The 24,515-nt window shown below is 33.1% G+C and overlaps 1 protein-coding gene and 1 long non-coding RNA gene across 4 annotated transcripts; both read left to right on the top strand.

Annotated features, from left to right (window-relative positions):
• Window positions 1–358: 358 nt before the first annotated feature.
• Window positions 359–4,987, top strand: LOC131933184 (uncharacterized). 3 transcript variants are annotated; one of them, XM_059289976.1, is made up of 6 exons: window positions 359–431; window positions 2,036–2,122; window positions 2,423–2,670; window positions 3,250–3,490; window positions 3,824–3,892; window positions 4,774–4,987. In XM_059289976.1, exons 2-6 carry the CDS (start codon window positions 2,077–2,079, stop codon window positions 4,827–4,829), a joined length of 660 nt encoding a protein of 219 aa, XP_059145959.1. In that variant the 5' UTR covers window positions 359–431; window positions 2,036–2,076; the 3' UTR covers window positions 4,830–4,987. The 3 variants fall into 3 exon arrangements, with proteins under 3 accessions (XP_059145959.1, XP_059145958.1, XP_059145960.1); XM_059289975.1 differs by lacking the exon at window positions 359–431 and adding an exon at window positions 1,691–1,894; XM_059289977.1 differs by lacking the exon at window positions 359–431 and adding an exon at window positions 1,691–1,894 and having other exon boundaries at window positions 2,040–2,122.
• A 14,764-nt stretch (window positions 4,988–19,751) lies between these two features.
• Window positions 19,752–23,992, top strand: LOC131933179 (uncharacterized). Its single transcript, XR_009384876.1, has 3 exons — window positions 19,752–20,023; window positions 22,659–22,720; window positions 23,160–23,992. It is a non-coding gene; the product is annotated as an uncharacterized LOC131933179 (long non-coding RNA).
• Window positions 23,993–24,515: the final 523 nt, after the last annotated feature.

Raw genomic sequence — 24,515 nt, forward strand, 5'->3', positions numbered from 1 at the left:
ATTAAAATTTTGAAGTTTTTTTTCTATATTTTACACTACAGTTTGTGTAGTGGATTGTAATGTTTGCGGAAGAGTGTGGTATAGTGAATGTTAGATAAAGATAATGGTACCGCAGCTACAGTATAAGTTTTTTTTACAAACCAAACTTGAAAGCAGAAATGCACGATCATTAAATTAAAAATTAAAAAAAAAATTATAGTCCGCTGTGGGCCCCTAAAAGGCTTCCCCCCCCCCCCCCCCCACAGCAATGCAGGGTCTGGCGGCATGGTAGTTTCGCCTTTGGTGTGTGTGTGTGTGTGTGCTTAATTAAAACTTTTCAATTTATTCCACGGCTTTACCTAGCTAGTTTTCATTGTACAAGTATTTAAATTTTTGTACACGTATTTCTACTTCCGCCATAAAATATTGATAGCATGATAAAATCTATAAAAGTAAGTCATACACTCTCTTGAGTATTCTAAATGTAATATTAAAATTTCTTGTTTACATTCATACTCGCGAATTAATTAGAAAGCGAGGAAATAGTAATAGTTAACATACAACAAATCTATACTAGTGTGTAGAATCGTTGAGTCGTACAGGCGCAATTAATTATAAAGCATATCCGGTTAAATTAGACTACATTTAGAATTCTGGATATGGAATCTAGATCATCTTCAAATTTTTTTTTCAGTTAATATTGGAAAGGATTTCCTCCAATACTTTTAAATATTAAGTGTTAACTTGTTATGTGCCAAACAGGCCGTTGACTCCAATCTCAGCCAGCCTTTCTTTTAGGATTTACTTCCATAGCCTTTGCCCTTTCTTCAACCAAGAACAAACTAAAAGGCAGCAATTTTTATTTATTTTTATTTTGGAGTTTTCTCTCCTAGATGCTGTCCCCGGGGGGTTCGAACTCAAGACTTTTCGGTTTAGCAACTATGAGCTATACTGACCCGTCCACGTCCACCCTAAGATATAGATCTAAAAGTTTTCCTTCTAGGCCTATATATCAGGACTTTTTACTCCAACTTGAGTCTAAAGAAAGCTTTATTTTTTGTTCCCAATGTTAAAAATCAACCCGTGCAGGTGAAATTTTAATAGTCAAAGTTGCTGCCTCTGATATTTAAAAAAAATAATTTAATTGTCTGAATAAAATGTTGAATAATTGTGCTACTGTTTAAATATTTTTTTAATAGTGGAAACAGAAAGTCATAAAAATACATTTGTGTGTGTCTATCTAATAAAAAGGCACGGGATGACTTGGCCTTACGGTAGACCACCTGAAAGTCGTGGGTTCGCATCTCGGTCGCGAGTCTGCAATGAACATTGCGTCCTGCCACCGACTGAAACTGCGGCTGGACATGTTGCTGGCCGCCCTATGTCATTATACGCAGTGTTAAAAAAAAACAACAGATTTTCTCTATTCTACCTGCCCTATGGACTTAAGTCAAAAACTAGATTAAAAAAAACTCTGCGCTGGTAGATGAATCTAAATAAAATAGACAAATAAATATTTAAAAGCGATCTCTGGGCATCTCGAATCTCTTGAAAACGATCTGGGGCGTTACTTCCCTCTACTGAAGGGATGAAAGAAGTAGAAACTACATTCATATGTAATCCACACTCTGCTCCTATTAATGTTACCCACATTCAGGATAAATAAAGGGTGAAGTCTTGAATTTGTGAAATGATTTCGCTGCAGGTTGACGAAAACCTGCTCACTCAGTGTTGATGTCTTACGTACTACATACTTAAATGTGGCGATGCTTGCTTTTCGAGGTTTAGTTCCGTTTGTGTCTACACAGCTTGTGGATTTTCACTACTTGTTCGTTTAAAAAAAAACAGATTCAATGTTGAGAATAGCATGTGGTTGGTGTTAAAATAAAACCTTCATCGCAAATTTTGATGCTAGGTATAAAACATTTTTTTTTAAATATTAAAAAATTTAATTATTTTTTTTTACATTATTGGCGTTATAAAAAGGGGTCTCCACTTGAAAAAGCTTTGCAAATAAGTGACTTAAATAACTGAAACTTTAAATTTTCATCGTCAGATAGATAGTAATTTCTTAAAGAACCCAAGCACCACACTAAGATGCTATTAAGCTCGGTGATGCTCAATTTGCTACTACTGCTTACTGGTAAGTGATGTTACGTTTTCTGATAAGAATTGCAGTTAGGGGAAATTAATATACAAACAATAAATGAAGTTTTTTTTATAATAGATCATTCTATAAATACATGGATACTGTTATAATGAATGAAGCTAACTATTTATGAAATGCGCACGTCACCTTCATCACAGTCTAGAGATATCAGTGCATGATTGTAAAACATGAAGAAAAAAAAACACGACTTCTCCTCTCCTAGTATGTAAAAGGGTTAAAAATAAATTAATTAATGAACCGTTCATTTACTTTGTAAATATATTACCTTTTCAGAATGTACCCATGAGGTGGTATCGCTCATGTCGCAGGTATTTCAAGACCAAAACGGTATTGTTGCGACCATAGACGGCTACATCCCACGATGCCCTGGCTGTGTTGTGTTTGGTCAGGACCCTCTGATCGTGTACGGCAGCATGCACCTACCACAAGACAAGCTGCACCTGTTGGAGAACGCCTACTTCCTTACGGACATCTGTGCGTTCGATATGGATTGTTCCGACCATATCTATGCTAGTATGCCTGTAAGTGTTTTGATTCTTTTTTATTTCAAATCTGGCGGCCACTATTTGTCTTTGGGCAAATGGGGGGAGGGGGGGGGGGGGGGGTGGGGAAAGTGATACTCATTTAGCTTGACAATTTATGTTGATATGAAATAGTTTAAATTAAAAGTTTTTTTAACAGTTTTTTACATTAATTTTTTTTTGTGTGAGCCTTTCTGAAAAGAATTGTTTAGGATATTAAACAATAGTACGAAGTACAGTGTTGATAGATTACAAATGTCAAGTGTTGCCAGATCCAATGTCACACATCAAGTGTTGCCAATCAAATGTCACACATCAAGTGTCGCCAGAATAAATGATTAGATAAAAGCCCTCAACGTGTCTGATTATAGTTTAAAAACGATATAGGTCTACATGTTTTATTAATTTTTTTTTAATAAACTTCAGCTTTTCCCCATGTATTAGATAAAAATCTTTTTTAACAAAATTGAAATAAAAAAAGAACAGGCATGCATAATTTCATGTTAAACTCGCTTTAATGCAAAATATCGGAACAATCAACAGTGCTTACCTTTTTATACTCTCTCTCTCTCTCTCTAGTACTGCCTTTTTAATACAGTGTTTCTCCATGGTTGCGCATCTGAAGTACGTCAGTGGATGCATGAATGCTACTGTGATGATGCTGAACCAAAGCGCTGGTATGCTTGGTTAGACCCAATCATGTTTGAGAAAAGTGACATGGTCATCAGATTCTTATTTGAGGCCGATGCACTGAATGGGTTTTTTGAGCACAGACCCCCCTACGTTGAGAATTCAACCCTATTTATGCAGGACCTTATCAGTAAGTCATTAATAATCAGATACAAAGCATCGTTTTTTTTTTGTCACAAATATAACACACACTGCATAATATAAAAGATATTTTGGACTAAATGAATAAAAATATAATTTTAACTGTTAAAAAGTGCATACATGTCAATGTAACACCTATGTGTGTGCTTTTATATATATATATATATATATATATATATATATATATATATATATATATATATATATATATATATATATATATATATATATACATATATATATATATATATATATATATATATATATATATATATATATATATATATATATATATATATATATATATATATATATATATTAGATAGAGGCCACGTTGTTTTCAAACGCCAAGTTTCTGGATCAACTAACTGCTCTACTTACTTGACATACGGTGAGTACATTTGTAAATCTATGACAGCAAACGTTAAGTTTGCCTAGCTACTAGTATATAATTGATAGTAGTTGCGGAACTGGAAGAAATAAAACTAGAGTGATCTCCCCTCAAGTTTCTCATTCATAGTTTTATATACGATTAAAGGGAATGATGACACTCCCAGTGCGATCAAGCATAACAAATGTTTGCGTTTTTATTAAACTTTCGAATAGAGCAGTGAAAGTAAAGTTCCCCTTTCAAGCCTAACGATACACAAAACAGATACAGTAGATTTTACATGTTTCTTGACATCTGAGGTTTGGTGTGGCAGCACTACGCCCAGCCCTATTTACTTTTCCTAAAGTGAGTCGGATACCTTTCGGAACTGAGTGGGCTTACAGACGTCGTGCAGTCACAAGTTTAAACCTAGATCCGAACTCGAGACCTTTTACTATGTATTTAAATTACTATCAAGGTGTGTGAATTATTTGGATTTAGGTCTCCTTAAACAACGTGTCTGCCTGTAGAGTTTCCCAGTCCAAACTGAATGAACTCTAACAATTGCATCTATATAGAGTGCGTTTCAACTTTATGCCTCTAATATTTTTTTCAGCGTTTTTGATGTTTCGTGCAATAAAGAATTATTTAGAATAATCTACGTGGGACAACTATATAAGTCATTAGTTTTAATTTGATCCTAATATTTTTCTAAATATTTTCTCCTGTGATGTTGATTTGAGATATGCTGCCCATAAGAATAATAAGCTGCGATATTTTACGAGAATCCACTAGTACTTCCTTGCATCCTAAAATAATACACAAAGTTTAACATTTTTATTGTGTAGAGAGTAAACACGCATGTATTCAGTTAAAATTATGTAGAATACATTTTTTGACAGATCGAGTTCTGGTGTTAATCTTATTGGCACTAGTCAAGGGTGTGTTAGCATCCTAGGACCAGAAACAAGAGGCCATGTCTGTTTACGTGGGATCAAGGAAATTTAATGCCGTATTTCAACATACGCACAATGCTATTTTATCATATTAACACTGAAAAGCTTCTAAATATTTGTTTCTATTGCTAGTCGTTTTCTCGCAGTAATTGTTTGTATACTTGCTGAAATAAACACTAAAAGTATTTTAAGAAAAAATCTACGTTTTTTATATTTTAAAAGTTTTTTTACGATTGCCATCATGACATTAAAACCTAATCATGTATAAAATTAAAACATTATTATTGCAAAATTATTTTTAAACGGATGCAAATCCTTTCTTGAAAAAAATTTAATAGCACAAAAATGAAATCGTCAAATACTAATAAAGATCACTGGAGATAAACTATATTGTTCACTGTCCCCCTTTCGAGACAGATGACATTTCGTGTTTGAGATCGGTTGTTGGTCAATCGTGGCACGAATTTAAATCCTAAATATTGCGAGGAGGGATGTGGTTTAACATTTTCATATTATTATACATGATAGATAGCACGAGTACTAAATAAAGAGGGGGGCTAGCTCGAGAATTTAAAAAAAAAGTGAACATCTGTGGTATTTCTGTTGTTTTTTTTTTTGTTAAAATGATTTCAAGAAATACACGGATTAATAATTCACAAACTGATAATTCATGAAAATAAATTAACTTTCTTTAAATCTAATCAACATTTTCTGTACGTATTAAATTGAATTGGGGTTATTCAGTCTGCTGTCGTTTGAAATTAAAACGATGTCTAAAAAGGGTCATTTGTCACAATTAATAGTTTTCTAATCTATATATATAATTCTCTTCATGGATACCATAGAAAACATCAAGCTGTAAGCGCGCCTAGCAGACCCCTATCTTCCTCTCTAGGCATATCCCTACCACCCCCACATAGTCTGGTGAGCTGTGGTTCACGCTAAATGTTTACAATCGTAGAGCCGGGTTTAGTGACGGCTATTAGGGGCAGATAATTTAGTTTGAAACAATTTTAACTAAGAGGAGGCTGCTTTCATGACGTTCGGGGGGGGGGGGGAGGTTGGGGGAAAGGAGGGGGGGGGGGTGGTTTATCGTCCTTAACGAGCTACTGATAGTGTTTTAAAGCAAATATTTTCAGTGGCAGCAATGGCACTGTCGAATTCACAAATTATGAATTACTGAAAAGTAGAAAATAAAGCAACTAAATAGCGGCGTATAATAGGCCGCAGGTCGGCTCGTACTCAATAATTAACCATTAAAATTTTCACCTTGTTAGAACCCTTATCTTTTCCGCCATTCAGGCCGACAAGTTCACTTGCCACATCTAGTCAGATTTGTTTCGAGCAATGAGGTGGAGTCAGGGAAAGAACTAGTGTACATGTAAGATTAAGGATTGTAGGGAAAAAAATCTCAGGAAGAAAAAAAAACACAGAAAAAAGGTCAAAGGGAAAAAAAAATCACAGAAAAATAAGTCACAGGAAAAAAGTCACAAATGTTTATTTACATCGATTTTGTTAATACTTGTATGTGTTAAATATTCAGAAAGTGCTAAACAACTCAACATTAAATAAATGTAATATTAACATGTAAGGTATGTGTGCGTATGTTGTAAACGTATGGTAACATTTATAACACACGTAAAAGTATTTAGTATGAAGTATGTTGGTTTTAATTTCGTTATGCATATCATATTAAATATAATTTAATAGACCTTTTCGGTTTTCACCGTGTTTTTTTTTAAAAATACCAGCTTTAAATTAGTGTGAAATGGCATAAAAAACGTAGTTAATATGACTTGCTGTCCTCAACTCATAAATAGTTCAACCACCTCGATGACGATCATATAAATCTGTCAAATTACACACCTTGAAATTTTTCTATTTAGATTTATAACTAACGTAAGTAGCTGACATTCTATAATGCTAAAAAAATTAATCAGCATTTTTTAAAAAATAAATAAATCAAAATTACCAAATTCTTTTTTAATCAAACCAAACAATTATAAATATCATTTTTACTTATAATATTGAAAAAATGTTACATATAACTGCTTATCCTCTTCCTGTTGCTGTAAACGAAAACATATATGCGCATTAATAAATGAATTTTCTAGATTCCAGAAGATCCAACATGCTTGCCTTCTGTGCCACACACTGAGTGGCTCTGTGCTATCGCAATGTAATCCCGACATCACAATAGAAACCCAGGGTGTCAAAAGTTATCAGAGTTTTCTTCATTCTAGTACATTTCTTCTGTTTGTTTTCTGCTTTGATCAATCAGTTTCTCGCACTACATAGATGGGTGATGCTGTGATGCGATCAAGCCGATGTAGTGAGAGCTGAGGTGTCACTAGCCACTGTAAGAAGATGTGCATGGTGTCACCAAAATTACCCGATGCGTGGGTGAACCTTCAACGTCGTGACTCGTGTTCTCAGTCTTTACTGACGGGACGCTCATTTCACTTGGCCGTATGCTGCTGTCATGAATCTCAGCCACAGCAGTTGAATGTTCTTTTACTTCGCTCTTGTGTCTGGACAACAAACAGAATGGTTGTGTTCTTAGGGCTGCTATCGCATTCTCTGTTTCAGGAATTTCAGTTAGGCTTTCCTCAGCAAAAATTTCTTCGTGGACCACATGTGCTTGATGTTCTACTACACGTTTGTTTTCAATGCTTAAAATGCAAACGGCTGTGTCTGTTGCCATTTGTCTACTGTAGTAGTTTGTAATTAGATTCGTGCCTACAGTGCGTTCAAAATTACCTGAATTGATTTAATAAAAATAATTAATTAGTGTTTGAAATGGCTTAAATCTTTATTTAGTTTAGTTTGTTCATTTTCATTTATTTTTCATTTTTCAAGCTTTTATTTATCTTGCTTCCTCTGTCTGTCGACAGTCTGTCGGCAGTCTGTCGGCAGTCTGTCTGTCTGTCTAGATCGAAACTGCCGAGCGAAATTTCGGGCACTTTTAACCAACAGATTCGGTTCGAAGTTGGCACGTGGGGTCAAGACATAAAGACAATGTTATCTGACATTAAATTTGACTTAATTGGATGCCTAATTATTCTTTTATGAATTAATTAAAATTGCGTCCAAATTAGTAGGCAGTCTTATCCAACTATTCCGCACTATTATACACGCGTTAAAACGTTTATTTGGAATGCAATAGTTTTTAGTCATGCAACTCTATTGTAAATAAACAAAAATTAAGTAGGCCTACTGAAAAATAAACCGGGAGTGATCTCACCTAAATTTTCTCGAATATTCTTATACAACACTACGGGGGATGGCAACTCATGATATAGCCTTGATTTTTAATCTATTTTTTAAATTAAACTTTTAAAAATAGAATCTCGTAGGAAAAAGAATTGCGCACCATGTTAACGCCAAACTATTTGCATATAATAATGCGGAATATTACTAGTACCTTATACATTAACATTAACTACACAAATACACCCATACACACACAGACATACAATCGAAATAGCTATTTACAAAAGTAATGTTTCGTTTATTTTCTACTTTTTAGTGCATTACAACATAAAAGCTTTTAATCAAAACATTTTTACAAGCTTTTATTTAACTTGTTTATTCTGTCTGTCGACAGTCTCAATTGGATTTTTTAAAATTAAAAAAAAAACATTCTCTTAAACATGCTCAATGAAACATAATAACACGAACATCAAAATCCAGTAAACAAATTATTAGATTACACATTTTATCATTTGTAAAAAAATAATCTTGTAGTATACATCATTTTTAAAATTATAATTTACCTCTTTTCTTCCACAATATTGCCCCTATTACTATCAATATTACACAAATTCCACAAACGGCTCCAACTGTACTCTCCCAATCATGTTTGGTATCTTTTGAAAAGAGAGTAAACATCAGTAGGCTTCTAAACATACATCGTAAGAAACAACATTACGGAACAAGTGCAATGCATTTAAATAACCTGTTATGTTTGAATGATATTCACTGTCTATCAAATATTTCTGAGCTGTAAAATTTCATTAAAACCTATATAATCACTTTGTATAAATATTATTGCGAGTTCTGTATAAAATGTCGTTTTTTAACAAAGTTAATCAGAGGTGTCGGCAGTAGGGTTCTCTCCCTAGGACCATTTTCAGTATAGTGGCGCTTTTTAATAGTACTAATCAAACAAAATTGTTTAAAAACTTATAGCTGCTGTTAAAAAAAAATCTTTATTTAAAAAAATAAAACGGGAGTGATCTCCCCTAAACTTTCTTGTATGTATATCAATCAAATTTGGAAGGCTATTGCGTCAGGTGAGCTGAACACGGGGACCAAGTGCTGACCGGCCACACCGTACAACACATGTGGGTGAAAACTGACCGCGACTGACCAGCACCTTATATAAGCTACTAGCCTTAGCCATCGGTACCCGATACATTTGAATTATAGGTCTATATTTTTTTTAAATGTTATACTTGTTTGAGAAATATATTTTATAAAATAGGTATTGTTTAAAACGCAATGTCCTTTACTACACATTAAACGATATTAATGACAAAGCAAAGAAATAACTAAAAAGCTAAACATGACACATGTAATATAACATTGGCTATCAGTACCTATTAGAAAAATGAAAACACAACATGATATTGAATGCCCAAACTGTTTAAGTGACGTAAATAATTACGTTAGAAACCCGGCGTTTCATTGCCATTTTATTGTTTTTTAAACTTATTTATTTTTATTATTTTTGACGAAAAAACTGTATACATTTCATAGCTTACGTCTTGATTGGTAGATCTATACATCTAAATCAAAATTGAATGAAATTGTTCATTTCTTCGAATTCTAATATCGGAAGATAACTGTTATAATTACTGCACTAGGCCTACTTGTAGATATTGCTGCAAATATATTCATTTATACATTTCTTAGAAAGTAGCTTCAACATAAATTTTATAAATAGTCTTTTTCTAACATTTTCTCAAAGAACGTTGTTGCCTCGCTAAATGATTAAAAACTCCTGGACACTTTTGCACCTAAAGGTTTTTGGATTGCTTTACTTGGGATAATACTACATTGTTAAATGTTTATATTTTCTATATAAATACAAATTCGTTCAGGGGGCAGTTGACTTTCTTCGTGGGGGTTGGCAGAGATGACTGGAAGAAACTATGATCGGTCTTTTAAAAGACAAAAACATGTCTGAGTTTGGGGGACACTGGGCAGGTGAACTAAAGTTGACCTGTTTTTGTGACCTCAGCCGAAATACGTGATTTTAAAAGACAAAAACGTCTGAGGTGTGACGTCTTTTTAAATGTGGGATCTGTTATTTTTGTGACGATAAGTGACACACGTGATGTCATTTATGGTTGACCCGCGAAACCCACAATTATCCAAAGGATGACGAATGACGGGTATTATATATATAATATATATATATATATATATATATATATATATATATATATATATATATATATATATATAGTATATATGTCTCTGTGTGTGTGTGCGCGCGCGTAACAGGCAGAAAAAGACTTAATAATTGCGGTGAATGATTTTAAATATAGAAAACCGTGTTAAAAATTCAGCAAAAGAGTACCGCCTTCAACCCAGCAATTAGACCAGTAACCGTTAATACACGACTACTTCCGCCATTTCCGATTTCAAACATCGTGGTGTAGTGTTTGTACTGTGAAAGCTAAATTTTTTACAAATAATAATGCAGTGTTTCTTCCAGACTTTTTTCTCCGGGGGGGCACTTGAAATCTTCGGGGGGGCGGACACTGTTAAAAGTATATATTTTCTATATAAATTATATAAATTTCATTTCGTTCGGGGGGGGGCGGTAAAAAATTTTCGGGGGGGCTTCGCCCCCCCCGAAGAGATGCCTGGAAGAAACTCTGTAATAATGGACAGCGACTCAAGAGACAGTGAAGGTGACTCAAGAACATAATTGAGACTGATGATGACTTTGATAGCAGCGTTTTAGATGATTTGTATGGTAAGTGTTCGAATTTAATAAATACAAATACTTTCTCTTCAGCTTGGTGATGAATTTTAAAAATAAAGTGAAAGTAGATCTAGTGTCGGGAAAATTATTACATTATTTTATTTTTACTGTAAGGGTGTGGGTGCTTTAGGCAGATACTGTTTCAAAATTTAGAATGAATATCTAGATCTCTATATTAAATATATCAACTATTTAGGTAAACAAATGTAAATGAAGTCAATATAATTATTAAAAAATAAATTAATAGGCTCTAATTATAAATTTAATCTATTTTTCAGATTCAGAGGACAGGGAATCTCTTACAGCTGATGGACATTGGCAGCCTATTGTTGGAGAGGATTGTGGCCCTAGACCTATCCTGTTTACAGCCAATCCAGGACCCAAGCATAAACCAGCTGCTAATGCTAAGCCTGTTGAATACTTGGATCTGTTTTTAACAGCAGAGCTTACCAATGTTATCATAGCTGAGACCAACTGCTACGCTAGCGAGTTCATCGAGAGCAACAAAGAGAAGTTATGACATCCTTCCCCGATCAAGAGTCCACAAATTGACTCCACTCACCCTAGCTGAATTTAGGGCCTTTCTTGCTGTGGTCCTGAACATGGGCTTAAACCAAAAGCCCAATTACAATGCTTATTGGGACTCCTGCCACCATAGCGAAGAAACACCATGGTTCCCTGCACATTTAAAAAAAACTGTATGTACCTAGCTTAACGTCAAACCCTCAAATGGACAAATAAAGTATTCTTCTCTTTGTTAGGTAGAGCTGTGCTAAACAGCTATATCTTGTACAAGCTGAACACTTCAGACAGGCCTGTGCTTTTTAGGTGCAATTTTATCATTTCTGTTTTGGAGAGCCTGTCCTCTAAATTCACACCAGAAAAAATTGTTCGTCGCAAACGGACAAGGGAGGAAATATCAACTACCAGAAATGGTGTTGAGTCCCCAGTGCCTTCTGCTTCCAGTCATCCACTAGATGGCCATGACTTAGTGAAACTGCCAGTGTGCAAAAAAAGACAGTGTGTTGCAGGTCATTCTGCAAGAGTCAGAAGTGGGTGGGAGTGTTCTGGTTGCAATGTTGGACTGTGTCCAGAATGCTTTGCCAAATACCATAGGACCCTATCTATAGTTACTACTAGTGTGTGATTTCTTATCAAGGATATAAATGTGCTGGTTTTGGTACTTTGTTTTTTAGATTGTGGTGTTTGTTTTTGAGAATTTATGTGTACTTTATTCAAGGAATTAAAATTATTTGCGAAGGTAAAAAAAATGGTTTGTATTTCATTTTTCTTAAATTTTTACTATTGTGTTTTTATGTTAATAGTTAATGTGTTTTCATATTCTTTATTATTTAAGCTTTCCATTAATGTATGGGTTCATAGGTCTATAATGTATAGATCACACTTTAAAATGGTAATATTACACGGGGGTATCAAAATTTGTAAACATTGCCATTTTGATCCCATATTTTAATGCACTTCCTGAATACCAGCTGAGCGCTTTAAGGGTTAAAAATTCAGCAAAAGAGTACCGCCTTCAACCCAGCCGCTCTGACAGCTTGGTATTTTACTGATCAGATAGCGATTGAAAATGCTGTGATATTTATTTCTTTCTCTTGAAAACAGTGGTTCCAGGCAAGGTGTAATGCAATCAGGTAAATGTATCTGATCTCTCACGTTGAAGTTGAGAGAATGTAACTTAACTACAAAGAACTAGTCGAGTCCTTTTATTTTAAAATTAGCTTTTAAAATGGCACCTTACCTGTTAATACAATTGGTTTCTATTTTAAGTGCTAAGCAATTTGTCTATTCACCTTTCCGTGTTAATCCCCACCCCATCTGGAAAGCAGTTTTCGCCGGTCACTCTTTCTTAAGGGTATTTGTTTTACAGTTACACAATCAAGATAGAAAACAGTTAAATCAGTATATAAAGGCCGTTACATTTCTTAACTTTGTTTATAATTCAAAACTGCAGCTAAAATGAGCTTTCAATTTTTCTTCTTTCCCTTTTGGTGACCCTAGGGTCGGCGCCCGAGACACATGTTCCCCCTGCACCCCCCTCACTAGATCCCCTTGTCTAACATGTACAAAAAGTTAATTTTTAAAAAGTGAATCACATTGATAAAACATATTATAAAATTTAGATTAAAGATTACCTGAATGTGTTGATTCAGCAGTTGTTACAATTACTGCACTAGGCCTACTTGTAGATGTTGCTGCAAATATATTCATTTATACATTTCTTAGAAAGTCGCTTCAACTTAAATTTTATAAATAGTCTTTTTCTAACATTTTCTCAAAGAACGTTGTTGCCTCGCTAAATGATTAAAAACTCCTGGACACTTTTGGACCTAAAGGTTTTTGCATTGCTTTACTAAATAAAAAGCTGTTGTTCAAACTCTAGATTCATCAAGGATGTCATTAAGATGTAGATTTGTTTTCGTATATTTTTATATAGCAACCCAATAAGAGTGTGATGCCACATCCAGTACGATCGGCTACAGAAATATATAGAAGTTTGTGATAAAAGTGTGGGTCGCTACTTAAATTTTAGTAAAAACGTTCAATCTAATTTATATAAAGTTGAAACAGACTCTGTGATACTGTATGTGGCGTGAACCGGACAAAGCAAGGACGGACCCTTGACAATGGAGGAATAGAGAAAAACTCGACTAAAGTGTTTATTATCTAAATTAACGATTTAAAAAATTATTTGAGGTTATGTAAAACAAGTTTCATTTCCAAAACGTATAACTTTAAAGTTATGTGGAAAAGCAAAGTCAAAGAATATGTATCATATTTCACTCAAATTTAATAAGTGTACAATTTACTTCACTTTGTTCTTTATTTTCAATTACTTCCTTTGATTGATCACAAAGTTTTGTTTTTATACATACCTTTAAGAAAAAAAACATTACATCGGGGGGAAATACTTTTTATTAGTTTGTTTTAGTGTTGGAAAGAAAATAGTTCTATAATTTGCGTCGATTGATAAAATGCAATTGGGTAAGTAAAACACGGATATTTTAAAATACTGCCTTTTATTTATTTTATACACCGAACGTCGTCTTTACTAATTATTATTTTTAATCAATAACAGTTTAGAAGTCGCTCCTAAATGTCCTCTATGTTTATTTCAATATTTCCGTTTGCGGACAAGCTTGGGGTATTATAGTCGTTCACTAAATTGAATCATGCGTGTCCGCCGGCGCCCAGGCAACGTTCGATTTGGTGCCTGTGCTATCCTGTGAGCGCTATGGTGCAAACGTTTGTTTTAACAAATGCGATAGGCTGTGAATAAAAAGTGTTACTATGGTCGTACACTAAATCGAATCTAGGGCGTCCTCTGGCGCCTCGATAGGGTGCGATTTGGCGCCCCGGGCCTTCCTATGAGCGATAAGGCGCTTAGTTCGTTTTAAACAGTGCGATAGACTATGGATAAAGAGGGTTACTATAAATCAAAACGGGCATCATCTGGCGCCCCAATAGAGTGCTTTTTGGCGCCCCGGGCATTCCCGTGAGCGCTATTGTTTGCGTTTTAGGTTTGTTTTATCTTTGTGTTTGCGTTTGTTTTGGCGTTTGTGTTGACGTTTGTGTTTGTGTTTATGTTTGTGCTTGTGCTGGCATTTGTGTTTATGTTAATGTTTATTGTTGCGTTGCGTTTATGTTTGCGTTTGCTTTTGTGTTTGCGTTACGTTTGTGTTTGTATTTCCGTTTTTTTTTTCGACTGTGCTTGGGTTTGCGATCATGTTATGTTTGCGTTTGTTTTTGTGGTTATGTCTTGTTTTTGGTTGGTTGTGGTTAATTAGAAACGTAATATATTTCCTAAACCCGGGCAAAGCAGGGTATATGCTGCATAATAAATACAAGTCAAGGTCGTTTACTAATACGTTTTTTACAGAGGCCAGTGCAGTGCCTGGCCGGAACTTCTAGTACATTATATAGCGACCCACGCTTTTCTTTTTAGTTATGTAAAAAGAGGTTTATCATTACACATTTAAAGACAATTATTTATTTTCTACTTTTTAGTGCGTTATAACATATAAGCTGTTATGAAAACAATTTTAATATTTTAAATAAAAATATTTTAAAATGCTTAATTAATACGATAGATTTGCATGACCAAAAATAATTGCGCACCAAATAATAGAAACATTGTGCATATTTATAGTAAAGAGTAAAATAGTACTTTATATAATAAACATTAATTAATTCTTTAAAAAATAAACGTTATGTCACGTTGCATCGTCAGCGGATCTTAACCACTAGCCAAATTTGCAAAAAAATCGTAAGTTAGAAGTGGTTGAAATTTCGCTTGTCCGTTACTATTCATGAAGTGGAAGCAAGTTAAATAAGACATACAATTATGCTAATTTTGAAGTATTTGGAGAAACCGAAAAAGAACGAATTATCCCTTCTTAAAGCATTAAATTTCCTTTCTTTTATGCACCTATAAAATAGAATAAAATCCAGTAGAAAAAAATGCATAAAAAACGTTTAAATAGCAAGCTTTAGCTTTTAGGCCGTTCGCGCCCAAGACAAATGAGGCAGAAGAAGTAGAGTTCATCTACTTCACAGACCTCGGCATATGAAGGGAATGTGTGTTCAGCACTACAACCGGCCGCCTTTGTTTCCCTAAGGTAAGTTAGGTACTCATCAGAACTTGGGGGGGGGGGGGGGGGGACGACGACTCAGGGACGTTCTACTGATTTGAACCCGGATTCGAACTCGAGACTTTCAGATTAGCAGTCTAGCTCTCTACCGCTAGGCAACACAATATGATAGTAAGGATAAAAGAAATGTTGACCCTGTCCAACGGATTTAGGAGATATGAAATAGTGATTTTGAAGGCACCTCTCTGTACAGTTCAAGCAAACAAATAGTTGGCGCGGGAAAGAAGTTAGTAATAAAGTTTCGCCTATATTATCACGTTTTATGTTAATACATTGACATTATGGTTCAAAATTACAAAAAATTGTGCGTTATCCCACTTTTCACTTGTGCTCCTTTTCACAACTCTCACCTTTACTACTTATATTTGACATTTCGTCCACCTAACTTAACCCATTAACGCCCAAAAGAAAACTACATGTAAAAATTACTTTTAATTGTTATTTATTATGACATATTGGGTAAATTAGAACATTTATTAAAAAAAAATACAGAGAAATTCCTTTGTTAAAATTTATTATAAGTCTCGGGGTGTTGAAATCAACGTTTTGCTTCTGAGTAACACCACTTTTTTACTTTTCCCACATGCTCTACATGATCAAAGTTGGATCCAATAGTAACAACATTGTTATCCTTCCAACGTACAATTATAATTTCATTTTTTGTGTCAAATCGGCAATCTGTGAGTGGACATTGCTTTGTTCTATTATCTCGTTTTGTTCCAGTTGCTCTGTAGCCCGAATAACGCAATTCACATAAAACTTAAGGTTTGTAAAAAAAAGTTATCAAAGTATACGGTATGTTCTTTTTAGGACAATTGGAAACTTTTCCAGAAGAGATTTGACTGCTCAAGCACCAAGAGGATCAACAGAGACCTCTTTGGACTAACCGCAATAAAAATCAAACGCGTGTCAGCAGCCATCTTAACTTGTAACAGCCCTATTGCGATAACCAAATCGTATGGATTTTCCTATAATAAATTGTTTGGCTGGATGATGGCCAAAGTATTTTATCGTGGACTCATCCACAGACCAGCGTTCATGGGAAAACCTTCCACTGACACGAGTTTCTCTGAAGAAGATTACACAACAGTCTGACTTTCAACATTTTATAATATTCGAACTTGTACCTTGAGCATTGTCAACAAAATGTAGGTTTCTTTTGATTTCTTGACATCTGTTGTATGGCATGCAGTTCGACACTAATGGCATTCCAAAATCTTCATCCAAAATCCAACTAGCCCGCTTAGTAGTACAAATAGGCTTTTATGTACAAAACGAAATATGAAACTTACGTTTTAACGTTCTGCAAAACTTAAATTGTTCATGAATTCTTTTAAGGTTTCTCTCGACGAAATTTTTATCAATCTGGTTTTTTGGCTTCAAAACAAATGATAATGACTCTAGCTCTGCCCTATAAAAAAATAAAATGAACAATTAAGGTTCATCAAATTACACAATAAAACATACATTAGTTTTGTTAAAACAAACAATACATAAATTTGGACATGGTTTCCGAACACAAAAAAACCTTAACTTACAAAAAAAAAAGACACTAACGTTTATCCCCTGGAAGAATGCTCCAAAATTTAGCGCCCTTTAAAACTTCATATATTACTCAAACTTATGACGCTGCTATCAATAATATTTTTGTTTGTTTTAGTAAATAATGCCATAAATAAAAAAAACTATGCGCGTTAGCATAATTCTTATAACAACTTGGGTCAGTTATTTGTTTTTTCGCACATGACGTTGTTATAAATAGATATGCATATAGTAAATCTAAAATTGAATACTATTTTCTAGAACACATTTCACATTTTTGAATGCTGTGTAACTTGTAGGCTATGTATTGTCGAAATGTTTTTTTTTCTTCAATTTTTAAACTTTTTAAAACACTTTAAAATTACAATTAATCTAAATCTAGGCCCATCTTTAAAAGAATATACCTTATATTACAATGCATAATTCAAAATTTAAAAAAAAAATAGTACAACTAGATCATAACAGTTTAAATTAGCCTCATTTGTTATATTGTAATAAATAATAATAATAAAAGTTTCTATAAGATAAATATTAAATTGCAATTCGACAAGACTTCGTGTTATTTTAGAGTTACATAAACTTCTTTTATTTAACATTTTAGCTATATTAAACTATTAATTAGTACAGTAAAGGTGTGAGACTGCTTTAACTGTGATAAAACATTTCTGGAACATATTGAGTTCTTGTCTGAACATATTTCCCTTTTTTTTTACAAGCTTTTATTTAACTCGCTTCCTCTGTCGTCAGTCGTCAGTCGGTCGTCAGTCTGTCTGTCTAGATCGAAACGCTCGAGCGAAATTCCAGGCACTTATAACTGACAGATACGGTTCGTAATTGGTACGTGTGTCAAGACACGAAGACAATGCATCGTGACATTCAATTTGACTTAATTGGATGCCAAATTAATTTTTTATGAATTAATTAAAATTTTGACAAAATTAGTAGGCAGTTCTATCCACAATTGTCATCACGGCAAAAGCGCGTCATCACGTTCAATAGGCGCGCAATGGTTTTGAGTCATGTAACTCTATTGTCGGGTCAGCAGTCTAGTTCTTTACCACTAGACTACGCCATCCCATAATACTTTATGTAATAAAAAGCTTGTAAAAATGCTGTAAATATATAATAATGATCAACTATTTAAATAATTAAATAATTAACAGCTAGACTACGCCATCCCATAATACTTTATGTAATAAAAAGCAAAAAAAAAATACTGTAAATATACAACAATGATCTACTATTTAAATAATTAACCGCAAGAAGTTCCCAGCGACGGAATGTTACGCCATTGTTCGCCATCGCATCAGCCCAGTTTCGTTACATTGTATAACCACTCTAAGGACATAGACGTCTCAACCAGCGTTGAGATGAGATTGTTGCGTCATCACATTGACCAACGAAAGTCACGCCTACACCCGCCTCACGGGAATTTGAGCCCGTCGTTCAACCAGTTACACATTTCAAATTGTGTATCATAATATTTGTTGCTACACTATATTATCTTAACATGAGTATAACTCGTTAATACTAAAAAGTATATAAATAATAAATACATAAAAACGTTTATAATTACAAGCTTTTATAAATGCACTAAAAAGAAGAAAATATAAAATAATTTTTAAAAATATAATAAATCTGCGGTTACTTTAAATATAAAAAAATACTTTCTTTAAATAAATTAATGCACTACTATTTATATAACTATAAATAAAAGCGTAGGCCGTTATAATAATAAGCATTTAAACAAGCGGCCCACGATTTTATTTATAGTGATATAAATAGTAGTGCATTTAAAGAAAGTAATTTTTTTGTATATTTAAAGTAACCGCAGATTTATTTTATTTTTAAAAATTATTTTATATTTAATAATTTTTTTTATTATTTTCTTCTTTTTAGTGCATTTATAAAAGCTTGTTATTATAAACGTTTTTATGTATTTATTATTCATGGTCAGGTCACATCCTTGATTTAGGTTTTCCATAAACCCGCTACTGAAAGCATTCCTAGACAGTTTAGTTTTTTTTAAAATCAAATGTGCACCACCCGGCCGTAGGGTGCGATTTGGCAACTGAGTACCGTCAACCGGCGAACGATATGTTTTCGCCCAAGAGAGAGCTCGTCGTCCTCCCTCATACAAGTATTCCACATCGATGACACAGCTCAAATGCATAAATTGATTAATGTGGATTCGTGTCCGAGGCAAGTTCTATTTTCAATACAAATTATTCTACTATACTGACGAATTCGAAAATACAGATAAGTGAACAATACAAATGCGCGATAGTATGATTTTTTTAGCGCAATTTCCATTCTGGAGAATTGCGTTTATTAACCCGTCATTTCTGGATGTATGAATGTATGGATGTGTGTTCGCAGCTTTAAGTCGTATCTCCTCCTCAACGAAGCAATATCGAGGACTAGTTCCAAAGCAAATTTGTTAAGCAAGTTACGAGGATGATAGTGGGTCAAAAAAATTCCGGAATTCCTTCCTGGATTTCACGGAAAAGCCAAAAAACCTCCAAAAAATGCAGTTTTTGGCCCATATCTCAGTAACCAGACCACTTAGCGACTTGAAACATTTACCAATCGATTCCAGCCATAATTTAGAACAATATTGCCGAAGAAAGTTTTCAAAAATATTCTTTCGTTCGGTCACAAAAATTTTTTTAAACTTACATTATACATAATACACTACAGTACTATAGAACTTGTAAGTTTATCGTTCTTTCTCGCGTTAATTCGTGTCTGGTTAGCCAGGGAGAGATAAAAGTTTTCGAACTAAATCAATTGTTGTGAACGGGGTTTCCCATTGATAACAAAAAACATGGCGGCTATTTGTTAGTAGGTCCCGCTTCAAGATTTCAAAATCATCAAACGTTCCAGAAATGCAACAACTGTAAAAACTTTCAACGCTGTTTTGTTCATATGGATGGGAACAAACACATGTGTATGCATTTTTTAATATAAAAGTTTTGTGGCGGTAAGTATATTGATTTTATTTCTTTTGTTGATAGTTTGTCCAAGGCTAGGGGACATTACTCTGACTCTACTCAGTCTTTGCTACGAGACTTAAGATTCCCAGACCTAGCTAGACCTAGATCTAGATCTAGATCTAGATTCTAGAATCTACCAACTAAGATCTACATTGCTTTAATCTAGTTCTAAGAGTATAAGTTCATGAATTAGAATATATTAGATCTAGATTCTAGATCTAGTATTTTAGTGATCTAGATAAAATATTAAAAATATTAAGAAAAGGATGACGGTAAAAACAGGAAAATGAGGATGACTTCCAGTCTCACTCAGCCTACGACTTACTTAATATACTTATTAAATATTATTAATCGAATCTAGGATCTAGATATTAGATCTAGATATCTAGAACTTAGACAACAATGTTAATGTTAATAGACCTAGATCTAGCTAGATTACTGAACTAGACTCTAGTACTGATTACTCAGTGATTACTGTTTAATATTTTAGAAGTAGGGTAATCTATCGTTTTGGGTACGTAAAATCGCCCGCGGCTATTAATGTACGAAAACGTTACCTCATTATCAAGGCTGTTATAGAAGTATATTGTGATATGTTTGTGTCAAATATTATAGATAAATGAATAATAAACCTAAATCAATGGCTAAATATATCAATATAGGCCAGAAATTAACTTTAAACAGCAGTGTCTGCAAGCAAGATTTGCTATATAAACAGCAGCCATTTGTAAAATAGAGTGACTTCCGCCTTTAACAAGATGGCTGTTATAGTAAATGAGCATGGTTGCATCTGTTGGAAAAATCGCTGGTGTTCATTTATTAGTGAAAAGTTTTAATTCAATTGTTTAAAAACAGGTACATAAATGAAACAAGGAAACATTTTTGTATTTTTCAAAACATAAATCCTCCTCAAAATGTGAAATAATTATTAAAATGTAAGGAGTCACCTGATTTTCACATTACTAGTCGCGGGCGATTTTACGTACCTAAAACGATAGATTACCAGAAGTAGGCCTATTAGTTATTAGAAGTAGCTTGTAGATAGATGGCTAGATAGATAGTATTACTAGATCTAGAGAGAGATAGTAGAATAGATCTAGATCTAGATTCTAGTTGCAGATGGTAGTATGGTAGGCCCTAGATCTAAAATCTAGATCTAGAGAATCTAGTAGATCTAGATAGAATCTAGATCTAGATTAGATCTACTTTAGGTAAAACCTACCCTAGTTAAGTTTAGTAAGGCTAACCTGTTTTTAATTTTAAATCAATTTTTTTATATCTAGTCTAGAATCTAGACTAGATCTACTCTAGCTATTATTTACTAGATCTAGATCAGTAGCCAGTAGAGTGATTAGAGTAGTAGTAGAGTGTAGTGTAGAGTACTGTAGACTATTGTAGAGTGTAGGTACTAATAACTAGACTGAAACTAAATTAGACTAGTGTGATAGATTAGAATCACTGACGAGAAGCCACATTGGTTGTTAACAGTAGTTTATTCACACCATGAGGAGAGAGAGAGAGAGACGGAAGTGACGAGAGACTTATATACATAACATGTAAGGGACATCACTCAAGATAACAATATAAATATAATACTAATACAGAAGAGTGAGTTCCCTTGACCTCACAATTATCTCAATCTATTACAACTAGAATCTAGGTCTAGATACATTTAGGGCTTACAGACTTATCAGACTACAGTGTTGCAATGAGTAGATCTAGTAATATATAGATTAAATTTAGTTTGAAATTGTTACAGTAGTGCTACTACTTTTCTAAGTAGTAAGTAGTGTAACTACTAGAAGAGCAAGATGATAGATCTCCATCAAGCTACAATAGAGTTTAGTTAGTAGTTAGTTAGTCATAGTAATAGTACCAAAAGCAGTGTAAGTAGCACAGTAAAAAAAAAGTATTACTAGGCCATCTACTATTGTATTAGGCCCTTTTATTTTTAGCAAGTTAAAGTTTGGTTAAGTACTAGTCTTCTAGCAAGTTGCCTAGTAGTAAACTTATAAACTAGATCATGTGTATTAGTACTATTAGACTTGTAGGCTAGGCTTGTTAGTCTAGACCAGGGACTATAAAATCTACAATTGATAACTTTCAGCCTTTTAGTATAAGCCTAATTATTAATGAATTACAGGGTACAAAAATTAATAAATTGGTCAGAGTCACTATGGTTACAGTTAGCTGTTAATAGAATTAAGTTTTAGATCTATTGACTACAATTTTTAGTTACAAGTAATGAAAATGAAACTAATAGTTTTGTAATAGTTAAGATATGGTTAACTGTAAACCAGATATTTTAGTTTTTAAGACAAGCTAAGTAGATAGAAAACTGAACCTTTACAATAAATTAAACCTTTTATAAATATAAATATATATATATATATATATATATATATATATATATATATATATATATATATATATATATATATATATATATATATATATATATATATATATATATATATATATATATATATATATATATATATATATATATATATATATATATATATATATATATATATATATAAATATTTCATATTAGTTAAATAATTATTTTAATATAATATATGGATAAACTTAATAATTTATTATATTTAAATTCCCTAGGTACTTGGCAAGCAATTTTCTCACACTTTACTGTGGCTATTGGTGCTGATCTTGAACTAAAGGTGAGCTGAATTTTTTTAATAATAAGCCATTTTTCAGCTTAAGCCCAAGTTTGAAATCGATTCAGTGTTCTAATTCTTAAAGAATATGTTGCTACTAAGATTATATACTGTAAGTATTAATATGTATGGCTTGATAGTGGGACTGTCAGACAGTAGCTTTCACATTTCTATCCTAAAAGATAAGAGTTCAGATCCCTGGTTTTAGTCCTGGTATGATGTCCTAAGTCTCATGAGTACCAGCTCTCATGAGTACCTGGCTCAAGATAGGGAAATTAAAGGTGGCTGGGTATATACCTCTGAACACTCTAATTTTACATGCAAATGTCACAGAAACAGGTGTATTTTAATTCAACTGCTATATTGGCTGTCTGTTTTAATCAATGATTAATTGTTTCATATTACAGAAAGTTGTTAAAAATATTATTTATTTAATTTCTAGGTAAATGGAACAGCATGGATGTGGATTTTTAGACACAAGGAAGCTGAATTTAACTTTTAATGAAGAATTTAAATGATGATTGTCCATGAAAAGAAATATTAATCATATACATTGTAATGCTGTATTGATGCATCTTCTGTTTTAAGTAATTAAAAAACCATCCATTTATGAAATTCTTTTCATTTTTTTTTTCAATTTTAAAACTGTAGTTCTGTTTTGTTATTTGAAAACAATGATGAAAGTATACTGAACTGCCATTGAGATATTAATATAAATGCTATTGTTTATAGTTTAATTCTTTCAGAAGCAACTATATTGACATCAAAACTGAATCTTTATTGTACACTAAGTATAAAAGCTTACCCGCAAACCAGTCCATGTCAACAATTTATTGACATTCAAACATTAAATTTTTTTAAAGGTGATTTTTCTTAAATAAAACAGACTACTTTCATATGGGATAAGAAACATTTAATTTTGAAATTGATTGGTTTATTAAATTTTAATGGAGCTGAAACTAAAACACTGGGTACAAATTTATTATTACTTTGTTTCTCAGAAAATTGCAAATTTTATACATAAGAACTGTGGGAAGTAGGCAATGATGTTAAAATATCTCTTGAAACTTGAAGAAATTGTGGAAGGTTTAGAGATAGAAAACAACATTTCAGAAGATGATGTTTGAAATAATGGTAAAATATCTTTAGCAATTGTCACTGAATAAATATTTTCATTAGACAAATCACATTTAGATATAGAAGAATAAGGTATGTCTTCAGATTTTCTTATCAGCGAAGATCCTGGGTGATTCTCTTTGTTACCATCGGTCAAACGACAAGCCAATTCTGGAAAATTCATTGGGTACTTTGCCTGGGCAGTTAAATATATTTAAATTAAGTTCATGCAAGGCTTTAGAAACATCAATTGGATAAAACTCTATAATTTCATTAACTTTTTATTAATATCAGCTCCAAAGGAATAATATAAACAAGTTACACATGATCAATAAATCAAATTTGCAGATATTTCCATTTCACCAAACTTTCTCTAAGACATAATATATATTTTAAATTCATGGCATTTTGTTAGGCTAGATATGTTGACTTTTATTTACCACAATAATCTGATTATATAAATTAGGATTACCCAGCTATCATACATTCTTCTTTTTACTGCCCTCCTTTATGAGGGGGAGGTAAAAATCATCATAAAATGTGTGATGCAATTTACAGATGAACCCTCTCTCTCTCTACCCCTCCCCCTATATATATATATATATATATATATATGTATATCTACATAATCTCTAAAATCATGTTGGTACCTCTACCTGTTTGAATGTTAGGCCCCTTTCCT

The sequence above is a fragment of the Physella acuta genome, unplaced genomic scaffold, assembly GCF_028476545.2.
Source record: "Physella acuta isolate Inbredline_101_S28 unplaced genomic scaffold, ASM2847654v3 ptg002389l, whole genome shotgun sequence".
In the NCBI taxonomy this organism is placed as follows: Eukaryota; Metazoa; Mollusca; class Gastropoda; family Physidae; genus Physella; species Physella acuta.

Bases quoted from the DNA above. Each gene is read 5' to 3' on its own strand.
- LOC131933184 (XM_059289976.1), top strand. From the start codon at position 2,077: ATGCTATTAAGCTCGGTGATGCTCAATTTGCTACTACTGCTTACTG. The intron at 2,123-2,422 runs GTAAGTGATGTT...TTACCTTTTCAG, and splicing joins TTTGCTACTACTGCTTACTG to AATGTACCCATGAGGTGGTA. The intron at 3,491-3,823 runs GTAAGTCATTAA...TATATATATTAG, and splicing joins ATTTATGCAGGACCTTATCA to ATAGAGGCCACGTTGTTTTC.